The 21,486-nt window shown below is 40.8% G+C and overlaps 1 protein-coding gene across 9 annotated transcripts; it reads right to left on the bottom strand.

Moving 5' to 3' along the window:
- Positions 1 to 345: 345 nt before the first annotated feature.
- On the bottom strand, positions 346 to 20,142 carry LOC106875518 (uncharacterized). 9 transcript variants are annotated; one of them, XM_089349985.1, is made up of 4 exons: positions 19,525 to 19,769; positions 19,227 to 19,443; positions 4,226 to 4,299; positions 346 to 1,451 (listed from the first exon to the last, which is right to left on the bottom strand). In XM_089349985.1, the coding sequence occupies exons 3-4, from the start codon at positions 4,238 to 4,240 to the stop codon at positions 615 to 617; spliced, it is 852 nt and encodes a 283-aa protein (XP_089206111.1). In that variant the 5' UTR covers positions 4,241 to 4,299; positions 19,227 to 19,443; positions 19,525 to 19,769; the 3' UTR covers positions 346 to 614. The 9 variants fall into 9 exon arrangements, with proteins under 9 accessions (XP_089206111.1, XP_089206110.1, XP_089206112.1 ...); XM_089349984.1 differs by having other exon boundaries at positions 19,211 to 19,443; positions 19,525 to 19,768; XM_089349986.1 differs by having other exon boundaries at positions 19,227 to 19,423; positions 19,525 to 19,664.
- Positions 20,143 to 21,486: the final 1,344 nt, after the last annotated feature.

Genomic DNA, 21,486 nt, shown 5'->3' with positions numbered 1-21,486 from the left:
CAATATACCAGCCAGACTGGGAATTGAAACCATCATCCTAAGATCAGGAGCTCCATATTCTATTGACTAATCCACATGCCTTCACATACACACAACAGGCTTTGGCACATTTTCCAGCCACAAACGCATTCATGTATCTACTCACCTTCCATTACAAGAATCACATTTCTGCATCCACATCACTCGCATAGACAAGTGTCACATCCCAATCTGAGCCAATGTGAAAATTCCTCCACCTTGATTCCAAAGCCATTAACTTGTACCCACAGACTCAACACTGAAACTGCAACCAATGCTGGTTGTTCTGACAAACCTCTCACAAAAAGGAAACAAGAAAAACACTCAAAATTTTTAACAATTTTTTTTTCAGAAATACATAAACAAAATAAGTTATCATTAGCACCGTTACATTTGTTTGTTCCACATTCCAGAAGATGGAAGTTGTGATAATTGGCAATGGAAGCAACTTATTTACACACCTTCCACTACAAAATCATTTTCGTACATCCACATCACTCACATAGACAATTGTTGCATCCCAAACAACTCCCAAATAATGCCTTCCACTTTTTTGATTGACATCTGGGCAATGTTTTACAATTTTTTCCCCATACTCAGCAATATTTTTCTGTGATAATGCTGTGAATTACTTTTGTGTTATTCAATACCAAAGTCTCGTTCCAAGAACCATCCTTCAGTTGTTTGCGTTGCACAAATGCATAACGTGTTAGGAGATCTTTACATGGTACTTTCACCCATTTAAAAAAAGGCAGTGGTTTCTCATTCTTATGTGAGTAACTGCTGGCCACACATTCTTCTGGGTCATAACCATTCATGCAAAATTCAATATTACATGGAGCATTCACCATTAAATGGTTGAATGGACGCTTTCGCAATGGAAAGAGCTTCTTTTTAAGAAATGTGAAAGTCTTTGCAGAGCTTGGAACCTCATCCCAGATATGAGTCTTGTTTTCGAGGAAGAAAAACATGTCAAGAAAAGGCCATCGGTGGTGATAATTTAACAAGTTGTTCATTTTGGTATAATAGAATTTCCAATGTCCAGTTTCAGGAATGTCCAACTCATACAATGGTGAACTCTTTCTTAGAGCTTTCTTTATTACCTCTTTCTCTGAACTGTTCATCATGATATCAATATCATCGTCCCAGGGTATGAGACCATGATGGCGATACGTACCCAACAGGCTACCACTGTATAGGAAATAGGACAAGTTTGCTGCATCCATTGACTTCATGAATTCTTGCAGTGTGTTTAGCAACAAGCGCCGCTCCGGTACCGTTATCCGAGCATAGTACTGCTTGTGTGCAAAACTCACATGGTAGAAGTACATCATATAAAGCATGGTAGAGAAGATTAAAAAAAAAAGGAGAATCTTGTAAATGTTTCGGGGTGTTAGACCAGTACGCCACACCGTCATCACAATTGTTCTTGTCTGGAAAAAACGAAAAGGACAACAGATCAGAACAGGTAATAAATATCAACATAACTTATAAACATTAGGGTAATTGCTATCTTAATTAACAATCTTATTTGCTATTAAATTTATCATTTTTAATTGAAATATCATCTCTGTTTTCAAAATCTGTGTATTTAATTCATCATGCGACTGTGGCCATGCTGGGGCATCACCTTGAAGAATTCAAGTCAAATGTATCGGTTCCAGTATTTATATCCTTTTAAACCTGATACTTTATTGCTCCTTTTGTCTAACTGCTAAGTTACATAACCACACCAATTGTCAAGCAGTGGTGGGGGACAAACACAGACACACACACATGTATATACGACACGCTTCTCTCAGTTTTCATATATCAAATTCTCTCACAAGGCTTTGGTTAGCTCAAAGCTCTAGTAGAAGACACTTGCCCAAAGTGCCATGCAGTAGGATTGAACCAAGAACCATGTGGTTCAGAAACAAACTTCTTACCACACAGCGGTACCTGCAATTTCTTCAAGTGGGTTTTTATTGTTAGCGACAACCATATCTAAGAAAACATACGCACAAACTACCAAACAATTTAGATTTAATGTAATAAAGCTGGGTGATTATAATGTATTTAATTCAGAAAACTTAATTAAACAAAATAGCTGTTGCAGTGATTGTAAGGCAACATCTAAAGAGATTATTGAGAAGTGTGTAGGGAGAGATTAACAGCCTAATTTCTCTGATTGATGTTAAAAACAAAGAGGTGTGGAACTGTATTTACAAGAGATCATTGAGAAATAAGTGTAAGTTTAAAACCTAGTCTCTTATGTAAGAGATCTGTAATCTGGTTTAATACACCATTCAGATTAAATTTAGCAACTAATAGAGTTGCAGAATTTTTTTAAAGCCTTGGATAAACATTTACCACCATCTATCCCATATAGGAAGATATTTAATAAGCAATCGGTTAAACTAGCCTATTTCACATCACCTAATGTTGCTCAGTGCATAGCTAGATTCAACAGGAAATTGTAGAGTCTATCCTCTTTTCTTAGAACACCTAGATTGAATAATAGCATCAACTCACCTGGATCTAATATTCATCTTAACCCAACTGAAAGTGGTAACCGTTTTTTTTTATCTAATTAAGTGAATAATCTCTGTAATTGTAGAAATAAATGCCAGAGCCCCCACCCATGCCACAGGATCTCTGTAGTAATGTTACTCAACCAGGTACAGAGGTCAGGGAGTCCCAGTCGAGCCCCTACTTCTCTGCATCAAGAGGTCACAACTCTGGTACTACAGACACATAATTAGAATGTCGCAAGAATTGCAAGAGAGATTCTTCAAGTTGAGCCAACTGGCAGGAAACTTAATGGTAGACCAACAACATTAAGGATGGATATAAATCCATTAGTTTCAGTGGGTCATCCAACTAGGAAGTGTAAGGATGGTTGCTTTTGACAGGACCTTATGGGAGAGAAAAAGTGTGTTGTTCCATGCCATAAACTATGGTAATTTGAAAGCAAAAATGAAAGAGAAAATGGAAAGAAAGAATAAGACAGAATGGAAGAGATAGAAAGGAATGGTCCATTCAAAGAACAGTTATATTAGAAGTTCCAAAAGTGTAAGCATCTGAGCCCATTGTAGTTTCAGATTGTTGTTGAGCGTGCTGGTGGCACGTACCATCCGATTGTGGTTGATGCCAGCCTCCTCTGGCCCCTGTGCTGGTGGCATGTAAAAAAATGCACCCACTACACTCTCGGAGTAGTTGGTGCTAGGAAGGGCATCCAGCTGTAGAAACTTTGCCAGATCGGATTGGAGCCTGGTGCAGCCTTCTGGTTCACTAGCCCTCAGTCAAACCATCTAACCCATGCCAGCATGGAAAGCGGACAGTAAATGACGATGATGATGATGAAAACTAGAGGGTCTCAGCAGAATATGGATGCTTTTTCAATGCACCTGATGTCATCAGAATTGGAGAGGCACGTGACAAAAACAACATCATGCTCAGGTGCAAAGATAACGCTGTAAAAAATACGAGACAAAGAGCCTATGATGCAATCCAAATTCCTCTTCTACATCATTATCCTCATCATCATTTAATGTCCATTGTCCGTGCTGGCATGGATTGGACAGTTTGACTGGGTTGGCACACTGGAAGGCTGCACCAGACCCCAGTCTGCTTTGGCACGGTTTTCTATGGCTGGATGCCCTTCCTAACGCCAACCACTCCGAGACTAATGGGTGCTTTTACATGCCACAGGCACAAGTGCCATTTGCGTGACACCGGGGTGCATTTACATGTTACCGGCACAGGTGCCAATTTGTGTGACACTGGTATCTGCAACAACTGCAATTTTGCTCAGCTTGATGGGTTTTCTTCTCAAGCACGACATAATGCCAAAGGTGTTGGTCATTGCCTTCGTGGGTAAAGATGAATATCACTTTGGAATACCAGAGGCCAGATCCCATTTCAAAATCTGTCTCCTGCATGGGCTTCTATACCTGTCACCTCAGGGTTTGAATCAATTAGCTGCACACGTTGAAGTCAAACCATGTTCTACTAGTTTGCAGTGGACAGGTTTGTTAAGATGCAACCTCAGAGATGGTTTTACACTAGAACTCATCAAAAAAGACACAAGAACAGACTCTGATATATGTTTACAGGTGACAATAATGATGCAACTCTACAAGAGCTTTGTATTCTCCCCTCAATTTTTATTTGAAGGGTGCACTCAATACATGCACAAATACAGGACAAACATGCAAATCCTTACTTTCACTAGCAGCATGACACAGAGAGAAATTCAGGGGTAGGGTTCTTTCCAGTCCAAAAATACAGACTTTTCCTCTGAAAAGATTAAGAATTTGATAGGAGTCAAATATTTGAATTGGTCAGGGTTTCACATGATTACCAGAGAATGTTGGGGGGGGGGGGGGCAGTGAGATGTACAATTAAGCAGAGCGTCCAGATCCTGCTAGGAAAAGAGAACTATTCAGGACTGTTAAAACTGAGTTCACAGTCCTGGAATTTGTCCTGCATGAAAGTCAAAAACTGAAGGAGTTGAAGGGATTAGATCTTGGATTCTGAATCAGGAACTGAAACCTCAGTCTGAATGTTTCTGCAAGCTTCTCTTCCAAAGTTCTCAGAGTTTGCACTCAGAAATCTATGAGAGCCAGCTGTCAACTTCTTCAGCATTCAATTCAGTTAAACTATTCATTCGGTTTTAATGCAAAAAACACCATTTGAGCGTGGCCGTTGCCAGTACCGCCTGACTGGCCCTTGTGCTGGTGGCATGTAAAAGCACCCACTACACTCTCTGAGTGGTTGGCGTTAGGAAGGGCATCCAGCTGTAGAAACTCTGCCAGTCCTCAGTCAAACCGTCCAACCCATGCCAGCATGGAAGGCGGACGTTAAGCGATGATGATAATGATGATGACCCTCTTTTACCTTTTGAACAGGTACAAATTCAAATTCCCTCCAAGTTTATTTTGAGCAGTTCCTTCTTTGTTCTTAGAAAGTTCATCTCTGTCACTTTCTAGCACCTACTTTTCTGGTGCACGACCTTTACAATTTTTGTGTACTTTTGTTTATTATACATTTAACTTGAAGTGTGAAAGACAAATAGTGATAGCTGAATAAAATCTATGGTAAATGAGGTTTTCCTTTGTTTATTTTAGTACCTACCTTACAGTCCCACACAGTTTTTATTCAACTATTATCAATATCAATCACCTCTATGACCTATAAACAAAAGAACTGTGCTAACCTGTTTTGATTGGAGACTATGAAATGAACCAAGCATTCTACTAGTACTCTAATCTATTTATCTCAAAACCCATCAATAGAAATGGCAGTTACTCAGGTAGCAATTACTTTAAAGCTACCACCATTCTAGTCGCATGACCCAGCATTGTGATTTGCACATATCAAACCTCAGTTTGCTTTGAACCAGAATTGTCAGCAAAGCAGCCTGCCTAATACTTCCACCAGATGTCACAAGAGAAGTGAGAGGTTTGATAATGGCTCCACCCTTCTGTCTCATTTGACATGTTTTGCAAGGAACTGATCAAATGGACTACCATCTTACAGTAAAAACAACTCCACCAACTAATAGTGGAAGAACTTGCTGATAAGAAATCACCGCAGTTCTTGTGATGGATGAAACAACTGCTGGGAGAACTTACACTTCCAGACAAAATATTCAATCAACTATTCCTGACGTATCTGCCCTCCAGTCCACAAGTCATCTTTGCACCCACCAATGCATCTGCCTCTTTCGAAGTGTTCGCTGAACTAACAAATAAAATAGCAGAGACGGAAACCTGAGTTTTGATCATGGCTCAGGTGATACCAGCCAGATCTTCCACAAATCCTTAGTTCTGCCTCTAATAACTTAAAAATTGCAAAACTGCAATCCATAATGAAACAAGCAAACTGTGCAAATTAAGGTACTTTTCATAAACACAAGCTTTGTCATTTCACAGCCCACTTTCACTCAACAGAAGTCTGTTACGGCATTTTATTCGCCAGCATTATGCGTCAACCATAAATTTGGTAAGTACTCTTGCAACTCTAAGTCACCCTGTTCTTTTTCTGGTGATACTTGCTCCCTTCTGGGAAACAAAGCAACCAACATTTAAAGGCAGTAAATATGCCTGGCGCCAGAAAATCAAATCAACTTTTCTTTGTTCATCATTGATCAATAGGTACTTGTTTCTTGATTGGTGCAGATGCAACAGTTAGCATCATTCTAGTCTCCATAACACCATTTAACAGAAAAACCTACACCATTTCCCCTGCGAGCAATCATCCATTCACTCATTCCAACGTCCAGTGAACAGTCTCTTACTCTCGACTTAGGCTTCTGTTATGTTTTCAATCGGATTTTATCGTTGTTAAATTGCTGACTCCTATTCAAGAGCTAATTTCCTTCAACCTCTTAGTAGATGTTAAACCTGAATTGAAACACATGCTAGCCCTTGGAAACATTGTCGTCCAGTAGCAATGGGTCATAATTAATGCATTTGGTCCTGAGGAAAACAGCAGACAACTGGCACCCTTGCAGGGGCTACCATACACTCACCAACTGCAGAGTCTTATGCCTACCCTATCCCTTACTTGCAGGATCCCTTAGCTTACTTCATGGAGCTTATAGATTTTTGAAAATTGATCTTGTGAAAGCATATAATCAAATCTTTGTTAAGCCATCAGATATTTTAACACACAGCAATCACTATATCTATCATCACCATTGTTTAACGTCTGCTTTTCATGCTGGCATGGGTTGGACGGTTTGACTGGGGATTGGCAAGCCAGAAGGCTACACTAGGCTTCAATCTAATTTGGCAAGGTTTCTATAGCTGGATGCCCTTCTACTCTCGGATGCCAACCACTCCAGGAGTGTAGTGGGTGCCTTTTATGTACCAACAGCACGAGGGTCAGTCAGGCAGTACTGGCATCGACCACACTCAAATGGTGCATTTTACGCACCATTGGCACAGGAGCCAGTCAGGCGGCACTGGCAACAACCACACCCGAATGGTGCTTTTTACGTACCGGTCAGGCAGTACTGGCATCTTAGATACCTTTTGGCCAATTGCAGAGATACTCCAATGATCCATCAACACCGTGACACACGGTTTACCTTTTGTCTTTGATTATATTGATGATTTACAAATAACAAAGAATTCTGAAGAACATGAAAAACTTTAGCCTCTGCTTTTCTATTGATTGACAGAATAATATTATTATTAACCCCAGCAAGTGTGCATTTGGAATAACACCTTTACCATAACTCATTTACATCATTGATTAAGGAAGGAATCTGCCCACTCTGCAAGTCCATTGCAGATTCTCCAGCATCTACATCACTGCAAAGACGGCATTAATTTCTGAGAATGATAAAGTTTTTATAGACAATTTCTTCCTAACTGTAGAAGTGGTTCAACCATTCACAGACCTTCTTCAGCACCAAACAAAGAAAAACCAGCCAATAGCCCTAAACGAAAACAAGTTTTGCTCTTTTGCTAAACTGAGACACGTTGGATGTTGGATTATCCAAAACCTGGTGCTCCTCTTTGATTGTTGGTTGATGTATTCAATGTCAAAGTTGGAGGTGTGCTACAGCAATTGGAAACATTCGGCAACCAGCCAAATCTAAACACAGCACTTTCGGATGGAAATTATTGGCAGCATACCTGACTGTCAAACATTTCCAACACACGTTAGAAGGTTCTGTTTTCACCCTCTATATTAACCACAGACCACCTGTGAATGCATTTAACACAAAGCCCAGTTACCTCTCACCCTCTCAACTTTATATACCATAGATCTATGTCAAACATCAATGGTTTGACCAACTCAACAGCTGATGTGCTTTCTTGCTTACAATTTAATGCAGTACACACCATTGATTGCTTCTATTGATTTTCAATAAATTGCAGCTGTCCAGGAGAATGATGAAGAGCTTGTAAAGCTTTGGAATTTACTGTCCTTGAAATTCCAGCCGGTTCCCTACCATCTTCGACAGGTCATTCAGCAATTTCCACAAATAATTTTTATTTATTTATTTTCTTCTTTTCATGTCCCGTTGAAAGTGGCATTTGCCTTTGAAGTCCGCGAAGGAGGTGAAAAGGAAAACCCATGCTAGCGCACTTACTCACATACATGAATTTTTAAAATGCAAAACGATTTTCAAAACATTGAGAAAAAAAAAATGGTGGCGTGAGTGAGAAACGAACCCCAGCTATTGACCGGTACAGAGGGTACGTACACTTACATATGCACAAACATATATAAACACATAAATACGCACTCACACACATCTGTACATACACACGCAAATTTGCATACATAGATAGACACACACACACACACATTCTTTCGCTTGAACTCGCACACTTCGTTAATTTCCGTAAAATTGTTTGTATTTATTTACTTTTTGCGCACCGCGTTCAGCTCTATGTATTTGTAGACAGTCACCCCACACACACGTCTGTATACATTTATGTATGTGTGTTTGAGAGAGAGAGAGTGAAGGAGTGTGTTGTCATGTATACGTACGTACTTAAATACATTTTTTTTGTAAGTATGTGTGCGTGTGTGAATGTGAGAAAGACGGAGTGATGTCTAAGTGCCACTCTCTCTCTCTCTCTCTCTCTCTCACACACACACACACATCCATTTCATATAAGCGTACATATATCTCTCACTTTAAAATAAAAATAAATAAATAAAATAATAATAATAACGCTAATAATAGAAACAACAAACGTTAATAACACGTGCTAATGAGTGGGAAGCAATTATGTGGATACTCCACATGCCAGAAATAGCAGCCAAATATCTTTAATATTACACAATATAGACTTTCACAACCAGTCTTTCACACGACGGGATGGCCACAATTAGTGGTCTTGTATTCTGGGGGCAGACATAGAGTTGAAATGCAATCACATGCTTTTTATGCCTTTGTGTAGGGCAGAGTATCTATGAACTGTGTCTATGAATAGTCAAAGAAGTGTGTCAACGAATTTCTGGCTCTTGTCATTTAGAAACTGCCAAGCTGTCTGACACCGCCCTTAGTTTTACAATTCAAATTTCTAGTTACAAAATGATTTAAGTGAAAATCTTCCATCGAAATTTCATAGTATTTATGCTCCAAACAGCAGCAGCCTAATAATGTTAAAAGTTATTTTACTAATTCCTCATTATTTTCAAAAGTAATCAAAACGAAAGCCATGTGTTTAAAAAGAAATATGATCAGGAAAGGGTCAATGAGTTACATTCTCCTTCTAATTTACTGGATACTCTTCTACTTGTTTCAGTCACTTGACTGTAGCCATGCTGGAGCACCACCTTTAGTCGAGCAAATCGACCCCAGGACTTATTCTTGGGAAGCCTGGTACTTATTCTATCGGTCTCTTTTACCGAACCGCTAAGTTACGGGGACGTAAACACACCAGCATCGGTTGTCAAGCGATGTTGGGGAGGACAAACACAGACACAAACACACACACATATATATATATATATATGTATATATATATACATCAAAATTATCTCAATCTCTTCTCCGCTGACATACTACGACGAAGTCTCCAAGATGCAGATAAGATAGAGATTTTTATTTATTTACGGCCTCAAACATCTCATACCTTTCGCGCTTTAGTCTGCCCTCTATTATTTATCTTGTTTCTCTCCATGAAATTCAATTGAATTCAGTTTTTGTCTTAAATTCATACTTATTCATTTTCTAAGCTTCCTAAATTCATGCTACGTATATATTCTGTTCACCTAGATTTCATTGCTCTTTTAAAAATTACGATTTATGCATTGTTGTCTCTCAAATATTTAAAATCTACGATTAAGAGGCCTATCTCCTCGCTGATGGTACACCCGCCCTCCACCGGAAGTGCATTCCTCTGTCATCCTGTCATCCTCGGCTGTCTCCCGGAACCCATCTAGTGGCCTTGGCCATCCTCTCCCCAACCTTTGGGTAGCGCATTAAGTTTGAGTAATGTTTGCAGGTTGTAGGTACTGTTTTGCTTATGAATTCTTCCAATTGCAAGTTTTCTTTTCAGGTACACGACACTGCTTCCCCCTTCCCCAGGCTACAGGCCCACACCCCCAACGCCCATACTGTTAGGATTGGCACTCTCAACGTCGGCACGCTGAAAGGTAGATCTGGTGAAATTGTTGAGATGCTTGAACGGAGACGCGTAGATATGTGCTGCATCCAGGAAGTAAGATGGAGAGGAGGTTCTGCGAGGTTCCTCACAGGCAAAGAACACAGGTACAAGATTTTCTGGGCAGGGAACACTGACGGGGTCGGGGGCGTAGGAATACTTCTAGCGGAGAAATGGGTGGATAAGGTAATCGAGGTCGTTAGAGTAAGTGACAGAGTACTTAAGATTAGACTAGTGCTTCATCATAGATTAGCTACTGTCATCTCAGCCTATGCACCTCAACCGGGGCTACCAGATGGTCTGAAAGACCAATTCTATGACACCCTCTTGCAAACTACCTCGTTGACGAGTGACAGGGACCTTCTCTTTGTGGCTGGAGACTTCAATGGTCATGTCGGACGTCGTGCTGGAGGCTTCCATGGCATACATGGAGGCTATGGCTTTGGTTCCCGCAACGAGGAGGGAACCAGACTGCTGGAGTTCTGTGATGCAACCGATCTTATGGTCTGCAATACCAACTTCAGGAAACCTGCCAGTCACCTAGTCACCTACCGCTCCGGCAGACACTCTAGCCAAATCGACTACATCCTCGCCAGAAATAGGGAAAGAGGGCGGCTTATAAATGCCAAAACCTACCCTGACGAAGAATGTACCCCATAACATAGATTAGTAGGTAGCGACTTTGGGATCAAGGCAAAATGGGTGCCCAGAATTAGACCGGCTTGGAGGAGAAGGGTGTGGAAGCTTAAAGACCCTGCAAATGGACAGAGACTTAGAGACAAGTTACTTGAAGCATTTAACGAAATAGAAGGGGATATAGCATCATACAACGTGGAAGACAATTGGAGATTTCTGCGGGACAACCTGTTGAAAGCCACCGACCAGATTTGTGGGTGGTGTAAGGTCCCCTCCCGACCCAGAGTAACGTGGTGGTGGAACAAGGAGGTAGACAGGGCTATTAGACAAAAGAAACAGGCTTGGAAGGACTGGAAGAAGGGTGGTAGCAGGGAATTGTACCAATGTGCCAGAAGGGAGGCTAGGCGACAGGTTTATTTAGCCAGAAGGGAAGCAGATAAGAAAAGATTTGCCAATGTTCTGCGCCGTGAGGACCAAAGACTCGAGGTATTTCGTGTTGCAAGACAGTGTAGGAGAGAGAATAGTGATGTTGTAGGAGAGAAATGTGTTCGCATGGATGATGGTACGCTTGCACTAAATGAGGATGCAAAGAAAGAGGTCTGGAGATGTCACTACGATAGATTGCTTAATAAAGAGAATGAATGGGAGGAAGAGAGCCTGCCGTATGTCGACCCAATAGAGGGACCAGCTATCCGAGTTGATAGTACCAGGGTAGATAAAGCAATTAAGAGTATGAAGACCGGGGAAGCCCCCGGCCCATCAGGAATCACTGCAGAGATGCTCAAAATATCTGGCAGTGTTGGCTATAGCCTAGTCACCCGTATTACGAACCAGGTGATACACGAAGGAGTCATACCCAATGACTGGTGTAGCAGCATCATAGTCAACTGCTACAAAGGTAAAGGTGACGCTTTAGATACAAATAATTACAGCGGCATCAAGCTGTTAGATCAGGTTATGAAAGTTACAGAGAGGGTCATAGCCCAACTAATTAGGGAGCGAATCAATTTAGATGAGATGCAGTTTGGGTTCGTGCCAGGTAAAAGCACTACTGATGCCTTATTTCTAGTGAGACAGCTGCAGGAGAAATACCTAGCTAAGGATAAACCTCTGTACCTGGCTTTCGTTGACATGGAGAAAGCCTTTGACAGGGTCCCCCGATCCCTTATCTGGTGGTCAATGAGGAAACTTGGGATAGAAGAATGGTTAGTGAGAGCTGTGCGAGCCATGTACAGAGATGCTGCCAGTAAGGTGAGGGTTGGAAATGAGTACAGCAATGAATTCCGGGTAGAGGTAGGGGTCCACCAAGGTTCCGTCCTCAGCCCCCTCTTATTTATCATAGTCCTCCAGGCAATCACAGAGGAGTTCAAGACAGGTTGCCCCTGGGAGCTCCTCTATGCTGATGACCTTGCCCTAATTGCGGAGTCACTATCAGAACTAGAGGAGAAGTTTCAGGTGTGGAAGCAAGGTCTAGAATTGAAGGGCCTTAGAGTCAACCTAGCTAAAACCAAAATCCTAATAAGTAGGAAGTTAGATAAAACACAAACCCCTTCAGGTAGATGGCCCTGCTCAGTATGTAGAAAAGGAGTAGGTAGTAACTCTATAAGATGTACCCGGTGCAAGCTATGGACACATAAGAGGTGCAGCAACATCAAAGGCAGGTTAACTAGGAAGTTAGTTTTTGTTTGTGGCAGATGTTCAGGTGCAATAAAGACTGTAAACAAACAGGAAACAACTTCTATCTCATTCCAGGGTGAAAAACTAGAGGTAGTCGATAGCTTCCGCTATCTGAGCGACCAAGTTAGTAGTGGGGGTGGGTGCGCTGAAAGTGTAGCTGCTAGAATAAGAATAGCCTGGGCAAAGTTTAGAGAGCTCTTACCCCTGCTGGCGACAAAGGGACTCTCACTCAGAGTAAAAGGCAGACTGTATGACGCAGGCGTACGAACAGCCATGCTACATGGCAGTGAAACATGGGCTGTAACTGCTGAGGACATACGTAAGCTCGCAAGGAATGAAGCCAGTATGCTCCGCTGGATGTGTAATGTCAATGTGAATACCCGTCAGAGTGTAAGTATCTTGAGAGAAAAGCTGAACATTAGAAGCATCAGTTGTGGTGTGCAAGAGAGACGATTGCGCTGGTATGGACATGTGGTGAGAATGGATGAGGATAGCTGTGTGAAAAAGTGCCACACCCTAACAGTTGAGGGAACCCGTGGAAGAGGTAGGCCCAGGAAGACCTGGGCTGAGGTGGTGAGGCAAGACCTTCGTACATTGGGCCTCACCGAGGCGATGACTACTGACCGAGACCTTTGGAAATGTGCTGTGCGTGAGAAGACCCGGCAAGCCAAGTAAGATCGTTGCCAGTGCCCCTGGACTGGCTTGTGCGGGTGGCACATAAAAGACACCATTTCGAGCGTGGCCGTTTTCGTGCGGGTGACACGTAAAAGCACCCACTACACTCTCTGAGTGGTTGGCGTTAGGAAGGGCATCCAGCTGTAGAAACTCTGCCAAATTAGATTGGAGCCTGGTGTTGCCATCCGGTTTCACCAGTCCTCAGTCAAATCGTCCAACCCATGCTAGCATGGAAAGCGGACGTTAAACGATGATGATGATGATGATGATGATACGATGGGCTTCTTTCAGTTTCCGTCTACCAAATCCACTCACAAGGGTTTGGTCGGCCTGAGGCTATACTAGAAGACACTTGCCCAAGGTGCCACGAAGTGGGACTGAACCCAGAAACTTACCACACAGCCACTCCTACGCCTACATAATTTTAATACAAAACCACATCAAAATCCAAAACATGAGTGAAGAAAAAGAGAAAAACTGAACCGATCAGTTCAACACCAAGTACTTCAAATGAACATACACCACAAGGTTCAACAGGGGCTACTCAAGCAGGTCAGCACCCTTGCTGCATTATCGCAGGCGTTCCAAGCACCCTCACGAGCATCACCTGACACCATGAGCCCCACCAAACGTCTCAAATGTCTCAGACTGGAAGAAGTGGTTCACTGCCAAGTCCCGATACTTAAGGATTTTGTTCTGTTCGGCAACAAGAACAAGATGGATGCAATTGATAGATGGAAGAACTTTACCATCTCATTTAAGATTATGGCAACAAAGAGAAACTTTGAAAACAATTACATTTATGGACAAAGGTATTCAGAGATGTTGAATAATCTTTTCTACCCTAAGCACAAGGCCTGAAATTTTGGGGGAGGGGGACAGTCGATTAGATCAACCCCAGTTCACAACTGGTACTTAATTTATTGACCCCAAAAGGAGGAAAGGCAAAGTCGACCTCGGCGGAATTTGAACTCAGACCATAAAGACAGATGAAATACCGCGAAGCATTTTGCCCAATGTGCTAATGTTTTTGTCAACTAGCTACGTTAGAGACGTTGAATAATGACAGACCAAAGGGTATTATATGACAAAAGACAACCCAGAAAAACAATTAAAACAATATTGTGCCCCGTCTCCGATACGGGGAAGAGACATACAGACTAAGAAACAGTAAAACCAAAATGAATAACAGCCGTGTCTTGTAATGCTTTTCTAAACTTGAAGGGCCATATCCTCATATCTAAAATGGCTTGTTAGCTCGCCTCATGGTGCCTGTGGGCAAAAATGGAAAAGGCATTGCCGTGGAGAATGACAAGGGAAATATGCTGAAAGAATCACTCTGACTCACACTTGTGCCTTGATAGCAGTGAGCAAGAATGTGGTCCAAGAGCCGAGAACGCCTGAAGTCTCCAGTGCCACAGGCCCGACCAAAAATCTGTCAGACAGTGATCGATACTTTGACATTTTGCTCCTCTCAGCCTGGGCTGGCAGCCGAACATACACATCAAGTTACAGCTGGAAAAGGATGTCACAGTAAATGACATTATTAAAGTTATCAGGATCAATAAATCTATTATGTAGCGAATATGATGTCACATCATTCCCTAACCCAGGAACAAAAGAAATCAATGAAACAGGAAAAAAAAAAAAAAAAGAATTACTGCCAGAAACAGCTAAAATTCCCACAACTCTCACAGTATACAATTGAAAAAGTATGATACACTCAACAGTGAACTGTATATGTGTATCTATTTTTTAATTATTATAACTCTTTCACTGAGGAGGGAGCTGGTCTCCAACAAAGAAAAGTCTTGCATATTTTTACTGTTCCACTCACAGATTGCACTTGTAATGTACGAATCAACCGGTCGATTTCTCTTTCTGAAAACCCCAGTTTATCCAGATTCTCCTTTAAGCATTTACTAACAAAACCTAGTGCTCTAATTATTATTGGTCTGAATATGAATTCATAGTCTGGATATAGAAGCTGCAGTTTTCGAAGCTGTTGTCAATTGGTATCCTCTTTTTCTTTGATTTTCAATGAGATATTTATATCTGCAGGGTAGCTGACCTCTATGATGGTACATACCTTTGTCCCTCTGTCCCAAACAACAATATCTAGTCTGTTATGTTCACATTTGACAGAAGTTTTGATGGGAATATTCCACCAGTATTCCTTGAGTTGGTGTTTATGAATGTATTCCAGAACAGAGGGATTTTCTAAGTTCATTTCAGGACAGTCTTTTTTGCGGATGGCATTGTAAATTGTTTTAGCAACAACATCATGCTGCATAGTGGGGTAGTACCGTGATGACATTTTAGCACAGCTGCTAATCACGTGCATGATGTCTTCCACAGAAATAGGACATAGCCTTGGAATACAAGAGCGTCAGTGTCTCTTTTGTTCACCAGGTGCTTTCATACTGAATATAATATAAAGGGTAGGCCATGATAATGGGATAGTTATATAATAAATATAATTGGTAATCTGACATTTTTATAATCCAAGATACTAGCATTTAAAATGTGTCCCTTCATTATAACCCTGTATTTTGTTCTCACACATACATACATAAAACAAAACATATAAATCTGCACAGACATACATACAAAAATACTGTTGATGTTGAAATTCCATTGAAGGAACCTTGGATCTAGGTTAGAAACCAGATCTCTCGTGTGTATGTGTGTTTCCATAAGTGAGGAAAATATGGTCTCATGTATCTGTCACTAGAGTGGGTATATTATCGGAAGTGTACAGTATTATACATCCATTACGGCCAATCTTACCAATTGGTTTCGTGCAAGGGATTCAACAGAGTGTTAGGTAACAGTCCGATTATGTAACCCTGCGCTCATCAGAGGCAACCGATATGGAATGAAATATGGTGACCCATATTACATTTCATATCAGCTACCTCTGATGAATACAGGGTTACATAATCAGATTCTTACCTAACACTCCCTAGCACAAAACTGATTAGTAAGACTGGCCGTAATGAATATATATTATAATGTACACTTCAGATTATATATATATACATATACATATATATGGTAAAAAAGTCAATGTAGAAAATGCTAAAATAATTTTATCATGAACATTTCAGTACCGGTTTCGGTCATTGAGACTTTTTCAACTGTAAGTATGGAAAACAATTTTGGAAAAATTAAATACTCTCTTTTACTTGTTTCAGTCTTTTGACTGTGGCCATGCTGGAGTACCGCTTTTAGTCGAGAAAATCGACCCCAGGACATATTCTTTAGAAGCCTAGTACTTATTCTATCGGTCTCTTTTGCCGAACCGCTATGTTACGAGGGACAAACACAGACACACACACATACATATATATACGACGGGCGTCTTTCAGTTTCCGTCTATCAAATCCACTCACAAGGCTTTGGTCAGCCCGAAGCTATAGTAGAAGACACTTGCCCAAGATGCCACGCAGTGGGACTGAACCCGGGACCATGTGGTTGGTAAGCAAACTACTTACCACACATCCACTCCTGCGCCTATAAATGAAAAGTTAAAAAAAAAATATATTTCATATATATTTAGGCGTAGGAGTGGCTGTGTGGTAAGTAGCTTGCTTACTAACCACATGGGTCCGGGTTCATTCCCACTGCGTGGCACCTTGGGCAAGTGTCTTCTACTATAGCCTCGGGTCGACCAATGCTTTGTGAGTGGATTTGGTAGACGGAAACTGGAAGAAGCCCGTCGTATATATATATATATATGTATGTGTGTGTGTGTATGTTTGTGTGTCTGTGTTTGACCCCCAACATCGCTTGACAACCGATGGTGGTGTGTTAACGTCCCCGTAACTTAGCGGTTCGGCAGTACTAGGCTTACAAAGAATAAGTCCTGGGGTCGATTTGCTCGACTAAAGGCGGTGCTCCAGCATGGCCACAGTCAAATGACTGAAACAAGTAAAAGAGTAAAGAGAGCATAGTATTCAAATCCAAGGGGCATTGTCCTTGTTTCTGCCTCTCTTTGTCTCTCTTGTGGGTTGTTCCTTTCTGTGGAACGTTAAAGACTTTTTCACTTCCCGAGCGTTAAACTAATACAGCTGTTTGTTGTCTACACCACCTGTCTTCATCTTTTGTTTCTTTGTGAATTCCCCACCCCTATATTTATTATTCCTTAGACGGTTGCATAACCTCTAACTCACACAGACATATCTCTCTCTCTCTCTAAGGAATAATAAATATCCAATATACTACTGGATGTATACCTATGTATTTATGTCCGAGTACTTACTGTTGCAGGATAATAACGCAATTGAATACTAAGTATGGGTGGGGGTATAGCAGAAATTTACGCAGGATTTATAATGCAAATAAGAAAATGGAGAGGTAATTAATAGACAAACATCAGCCTGTAGACATTCATTTATATCTACTTATACATATGATTGTAATCAATTAATGAATAAGCAAAATAAACAGAAAGAGGGTACTCTTCAAGAAGAGTGGTCCCGGTGCGCGCACTCGCGGTAGCTAGTAGTGACTAGTCGATCCTACAACGAATGCGCAAAACATTTTGTTGAATCTTCCCCATCTTACTCTTAAAACGTCGTTTTGCGTTCTTCCAGGGTGTATTTTGGTGTCTCATCTATTTCAGTAATCCCATTGTACGACGCACTCCAACAATCAGAATATATAGTCGACCCTGCTTTGATAAATTTATTAATTAGTGGTGGAAGAGTTCCAGAAGAACGGTCAGGTACAAAGACTAAAAAACCTATTTTTATCCTCTCCATCCCATCCTCCGTTGTATTTGCACATCATAGATTCACCTGTTTCTACGATGTGCCCAAGTCCACCAATTTGGTAGGGGTTACGCAAAAGATAATGGTAGAGACGGACTCCCTCATGTACTGATACTAGGACCGACTAGCTAGCGCGGATGCGCGCACCGGGACCACTCTTCTTGAATAGTAACCGAGATAATTAATGCCGTTTGTTTTCAAAAAATCAATTATTTTCTCTGGAGCAAGCTGCTTCAATATTTCCCAAATGAACACTTTAATTTCACTTTGTCATATTACTGTGGGAAATTACTCTGAAAGAAATCTTTGCAGAAAGCTAAATACATTGATTACATATTTCTTTCCACCACTAATTAATAAATTTATCAAAGCAGGGTCGACTATATATTCTGATTGTTGGAGTGCGTCGTACAATGGGATTACTGAAATAGATGAGACACCAAAATTTAGAGAATTAACATATTTCTTTCATTATGCCATTGCAGCCTAGTGAGATTTGGCTGTTATTTCTAGCATGTGAATAGCCTGCTTGAAGGCCAAGGCCATAGAATCGGGAGGGGGTAAATTTTTGTTCTTTTTTTTTTGAAAAATTGAAATTTTAGTTTTTCTTCCAGACTCATAATCTCTATATTTTTGTACGTATTTCGTAAAAAAATAAAATTCCGGAAAAAGTGAAAAATGAGGGGGGATTTAAATTTAAATTTTTCTTTTCAGAATTGGAATCTCCATAGCCTAAAACGTGGGATTCCGTAAAAAAAAAAAATATTAAAATGGGAAGGATTCCGTTTACATCTCTGCCATGTGAGACAAAATCAATTTTCCACCATGTGATATTTTTTCAAAAACTTTTATGGGGGGACGGAGTACAGAAGGAAGTTTTTCCCCAGTGAAAAGTGGATAATCGACATTTCAATATTGGACTGGTGTTACACTTTTACTGACCCCCGAAAGGGTGACATCGGTGTGGGTAATGACCCCACGGAGAGGGTGACATCGGTGTGGGTACTGACCCCCGAAAGGGTGACATCGGTGTGGGTACTGACCCCCGGAGAGGGTGACATCGGTGTGAGTACTGACCCCCGGAGAGGGTGACATCAGTGTAATTACTGACCCCCGAAAGGGTGACATCGGTGTGGGGTGTGATTTGAACACAAACACCACAAATTATTTTGATGGTGATGATGATAACAATAATTGTATTTGTCACTAAGGCGACAACGGATTAGGCGTGTTGTGTGTGTAGGAACCTAGTAGTAATTAACAATAATCAAGAATAAAAGGAACAATTACAATTATATTTATACTTGCCTGCCTTTGTAATTACCTCTAATTTTCCAGAAATATCTCGCAATGCGTTTAATCTGATGCTGTTATTAAACACACCAAACCACCATTTCCAGTTTTCTGTACAACAAAACGATTCATTATCATTGCTATTTCGGCATTTCCATCTCTTTATGTAATCTCGCCATAGTTTGTTCTGAGACTCGTTCACATGCCCTTAACAAGTGCCGTTTACACCTATCAATAGAGAAAGAATCCTAATTTAAACCAATGATTATTTATACTACTACTAGTAATAATAATATTCATAATAGCAATATCAATTAATGCCTTCTTGCCTCTCTGATTGTAAAAAGCGAGACGAAGTCAGAAATCAAATTGATTTCCACAATCCTGATGTTCCAGTTGTGTGAAATGATTTAAACATGAAAAAAAAAAAAAACAGGAATGAATTTAAAAAAAAAAAGAAGCGTTTTAGGAATGGAACGAAAGAAATGTCGACAGCCAACAGCTTGATCAAATGAAAATCAACGAAAATTTGCTGTCTCTCACCTCCTCATTCTTTGCAGCTTCTTGCTTCTCTCTCTCTCTCTCTTTCTCAGTCTATTTAAATTAGTGTGTCGCGTGAGAGAGAGAGAGTGAGTGAGTGTGAATGTGTTTGTGAAAGAGGGATGAATGGGAAGATATGAGTGGTGGATGCGATGGTATCAGTCTATAACGGTAATCTACAAGCCAAGTGCATGTGTGCCCATGCTTCTGTGTGAGTGAGACCGTGTAGATGTATACGAGAGTGTGTGCAGATGTGTGTCTGCGTGAGACTGTACAAGTGTGAGTAGGTGAATGGGTCTGTATATGTGTGTGTGTGTGTGTGTGAATGTAAGTGCATCAAATTATGTATGTAAGTAAATATACATGTGCGTCTGCGTATGAATGTGTGTTCGTGCGTGTTTTATCTTCTCTTTATTTGCCTCCCCCCCACTCACATTGCCTTTCCTCTATCTCTCTCTTTCTCCATCGTTGAAGTCACCACTTCGCCCCTTTGACCTTTGATTATTTTTCTCATCGCGCTTCATTACGGTTGACCTCCTTAATTAGATATGTTTCTTTATTAGCCAAACAGGGACTGAACACAGAGGGGACAAGTTACAAAATAGAGCTTTTCTTTTGGGGAGAAGGAAGGAAAAGTGGGGGGTAGATTTTCGATCAAAAGGGATCGTAAAGTAAAGGAAAAAAACGATCAATAGGGATCGTGTATCACAGAAATAGGATCATAACAGAAATAGGATCATAACAGAAATAGGATCATAACAGAAATAGGATCATAACAGAAATAGGATCATAACAGAAATAGGATCATAACTAGATAAAAATGTGGGTTTGTAAGGCGACATGCTGGCAGGTCGACTTTGCCTTTCATCCTTTCGGGGTCGATAAATTAAGTACCAGTTGCGTACTGGGGTCGATGTAATCGACTTAACCCCTTTGTCTGTCCTTGTTTGTCCCCTCTATGTTTAGCCCCTTGTGGGCAAATAAAGAAATAAGAAACGTTAGCACGCCGGGCGAACTGCTTAGCGGCATTTCGTCTGTCTTTACGTTCTTGGTTCAAATTCCGCCAAGGTCAACTTTGCCTTTCATCCTTTCGGGGGGTGGGGGCGATAAATGAAATACCAGTTGCGTACTGAGGTCGATTTAATCGACTGCTACCACTCCCCCCCAAATTTCGGCCTAGAGTAGAAAAAAAGAAAGCGTGTATGTATGTATATACAGGGTTTTACCCCCCCAGACTTTGGGAGGTCATAACTTTCAGAAAAATGAATATTTTTTAATGAAATTTTCTATGCATATAGTATTTACTATGTAGAATCCGAATATACAAACATTTCCGGTGAAAGTGTTTTGGAATGGGGGTGGGGGACAATTTTCGGAAATTCCAACAGAGTCCACTTAAATTCTTCTTAACTTCCAGGAAAATTAATATTTTTTTGTGTAATTTTCTACAAATATACCTTGATGTATGTACATTTCGAGCATGTAGGAATTTTGAAGGAAACAACTGCAGGTTATTTTTGAGAAGTGTTCCCCACTCGGTGGTGTTTCGGAGCAAGTCATCCATATTTGTTTCATTTTTCTCTATTATGTGCGTATGTGCATCCGTAGATTTCTAGACAGTGAAGAGAAGCCGTCATAAGAAAACTTTCGTTAAAAATAACATGCACACGATTTTTTTTTCTCAAGAGAAGTAAATTCCAAAGTAAACGTTTCTAGTAGAGAAGTAGAAGAGAACAGGAGCAAAAATAGGA

The sequence above is a fragment of the Octopus bimaculoides genome, chromosome 3 (genome assembly GCF_046866305.1).
Source record: "Octopus bimaculoides isolate indiv1 chromosome 3, ASM4686630v1, whole genome shotgun sequence".
Taxonomy (NCBI): Eukaryota; Metazoa; Mollusca; class Cephalopoda; order Octopoda; family Octopodidae; genus Octopus; species Octopus bimaculoides.
The sequence above is the reverse complement of the archived record's forward strand: the minus strand, read 5'-3'. Positions and strand labels throughout refer to the sequence as shown.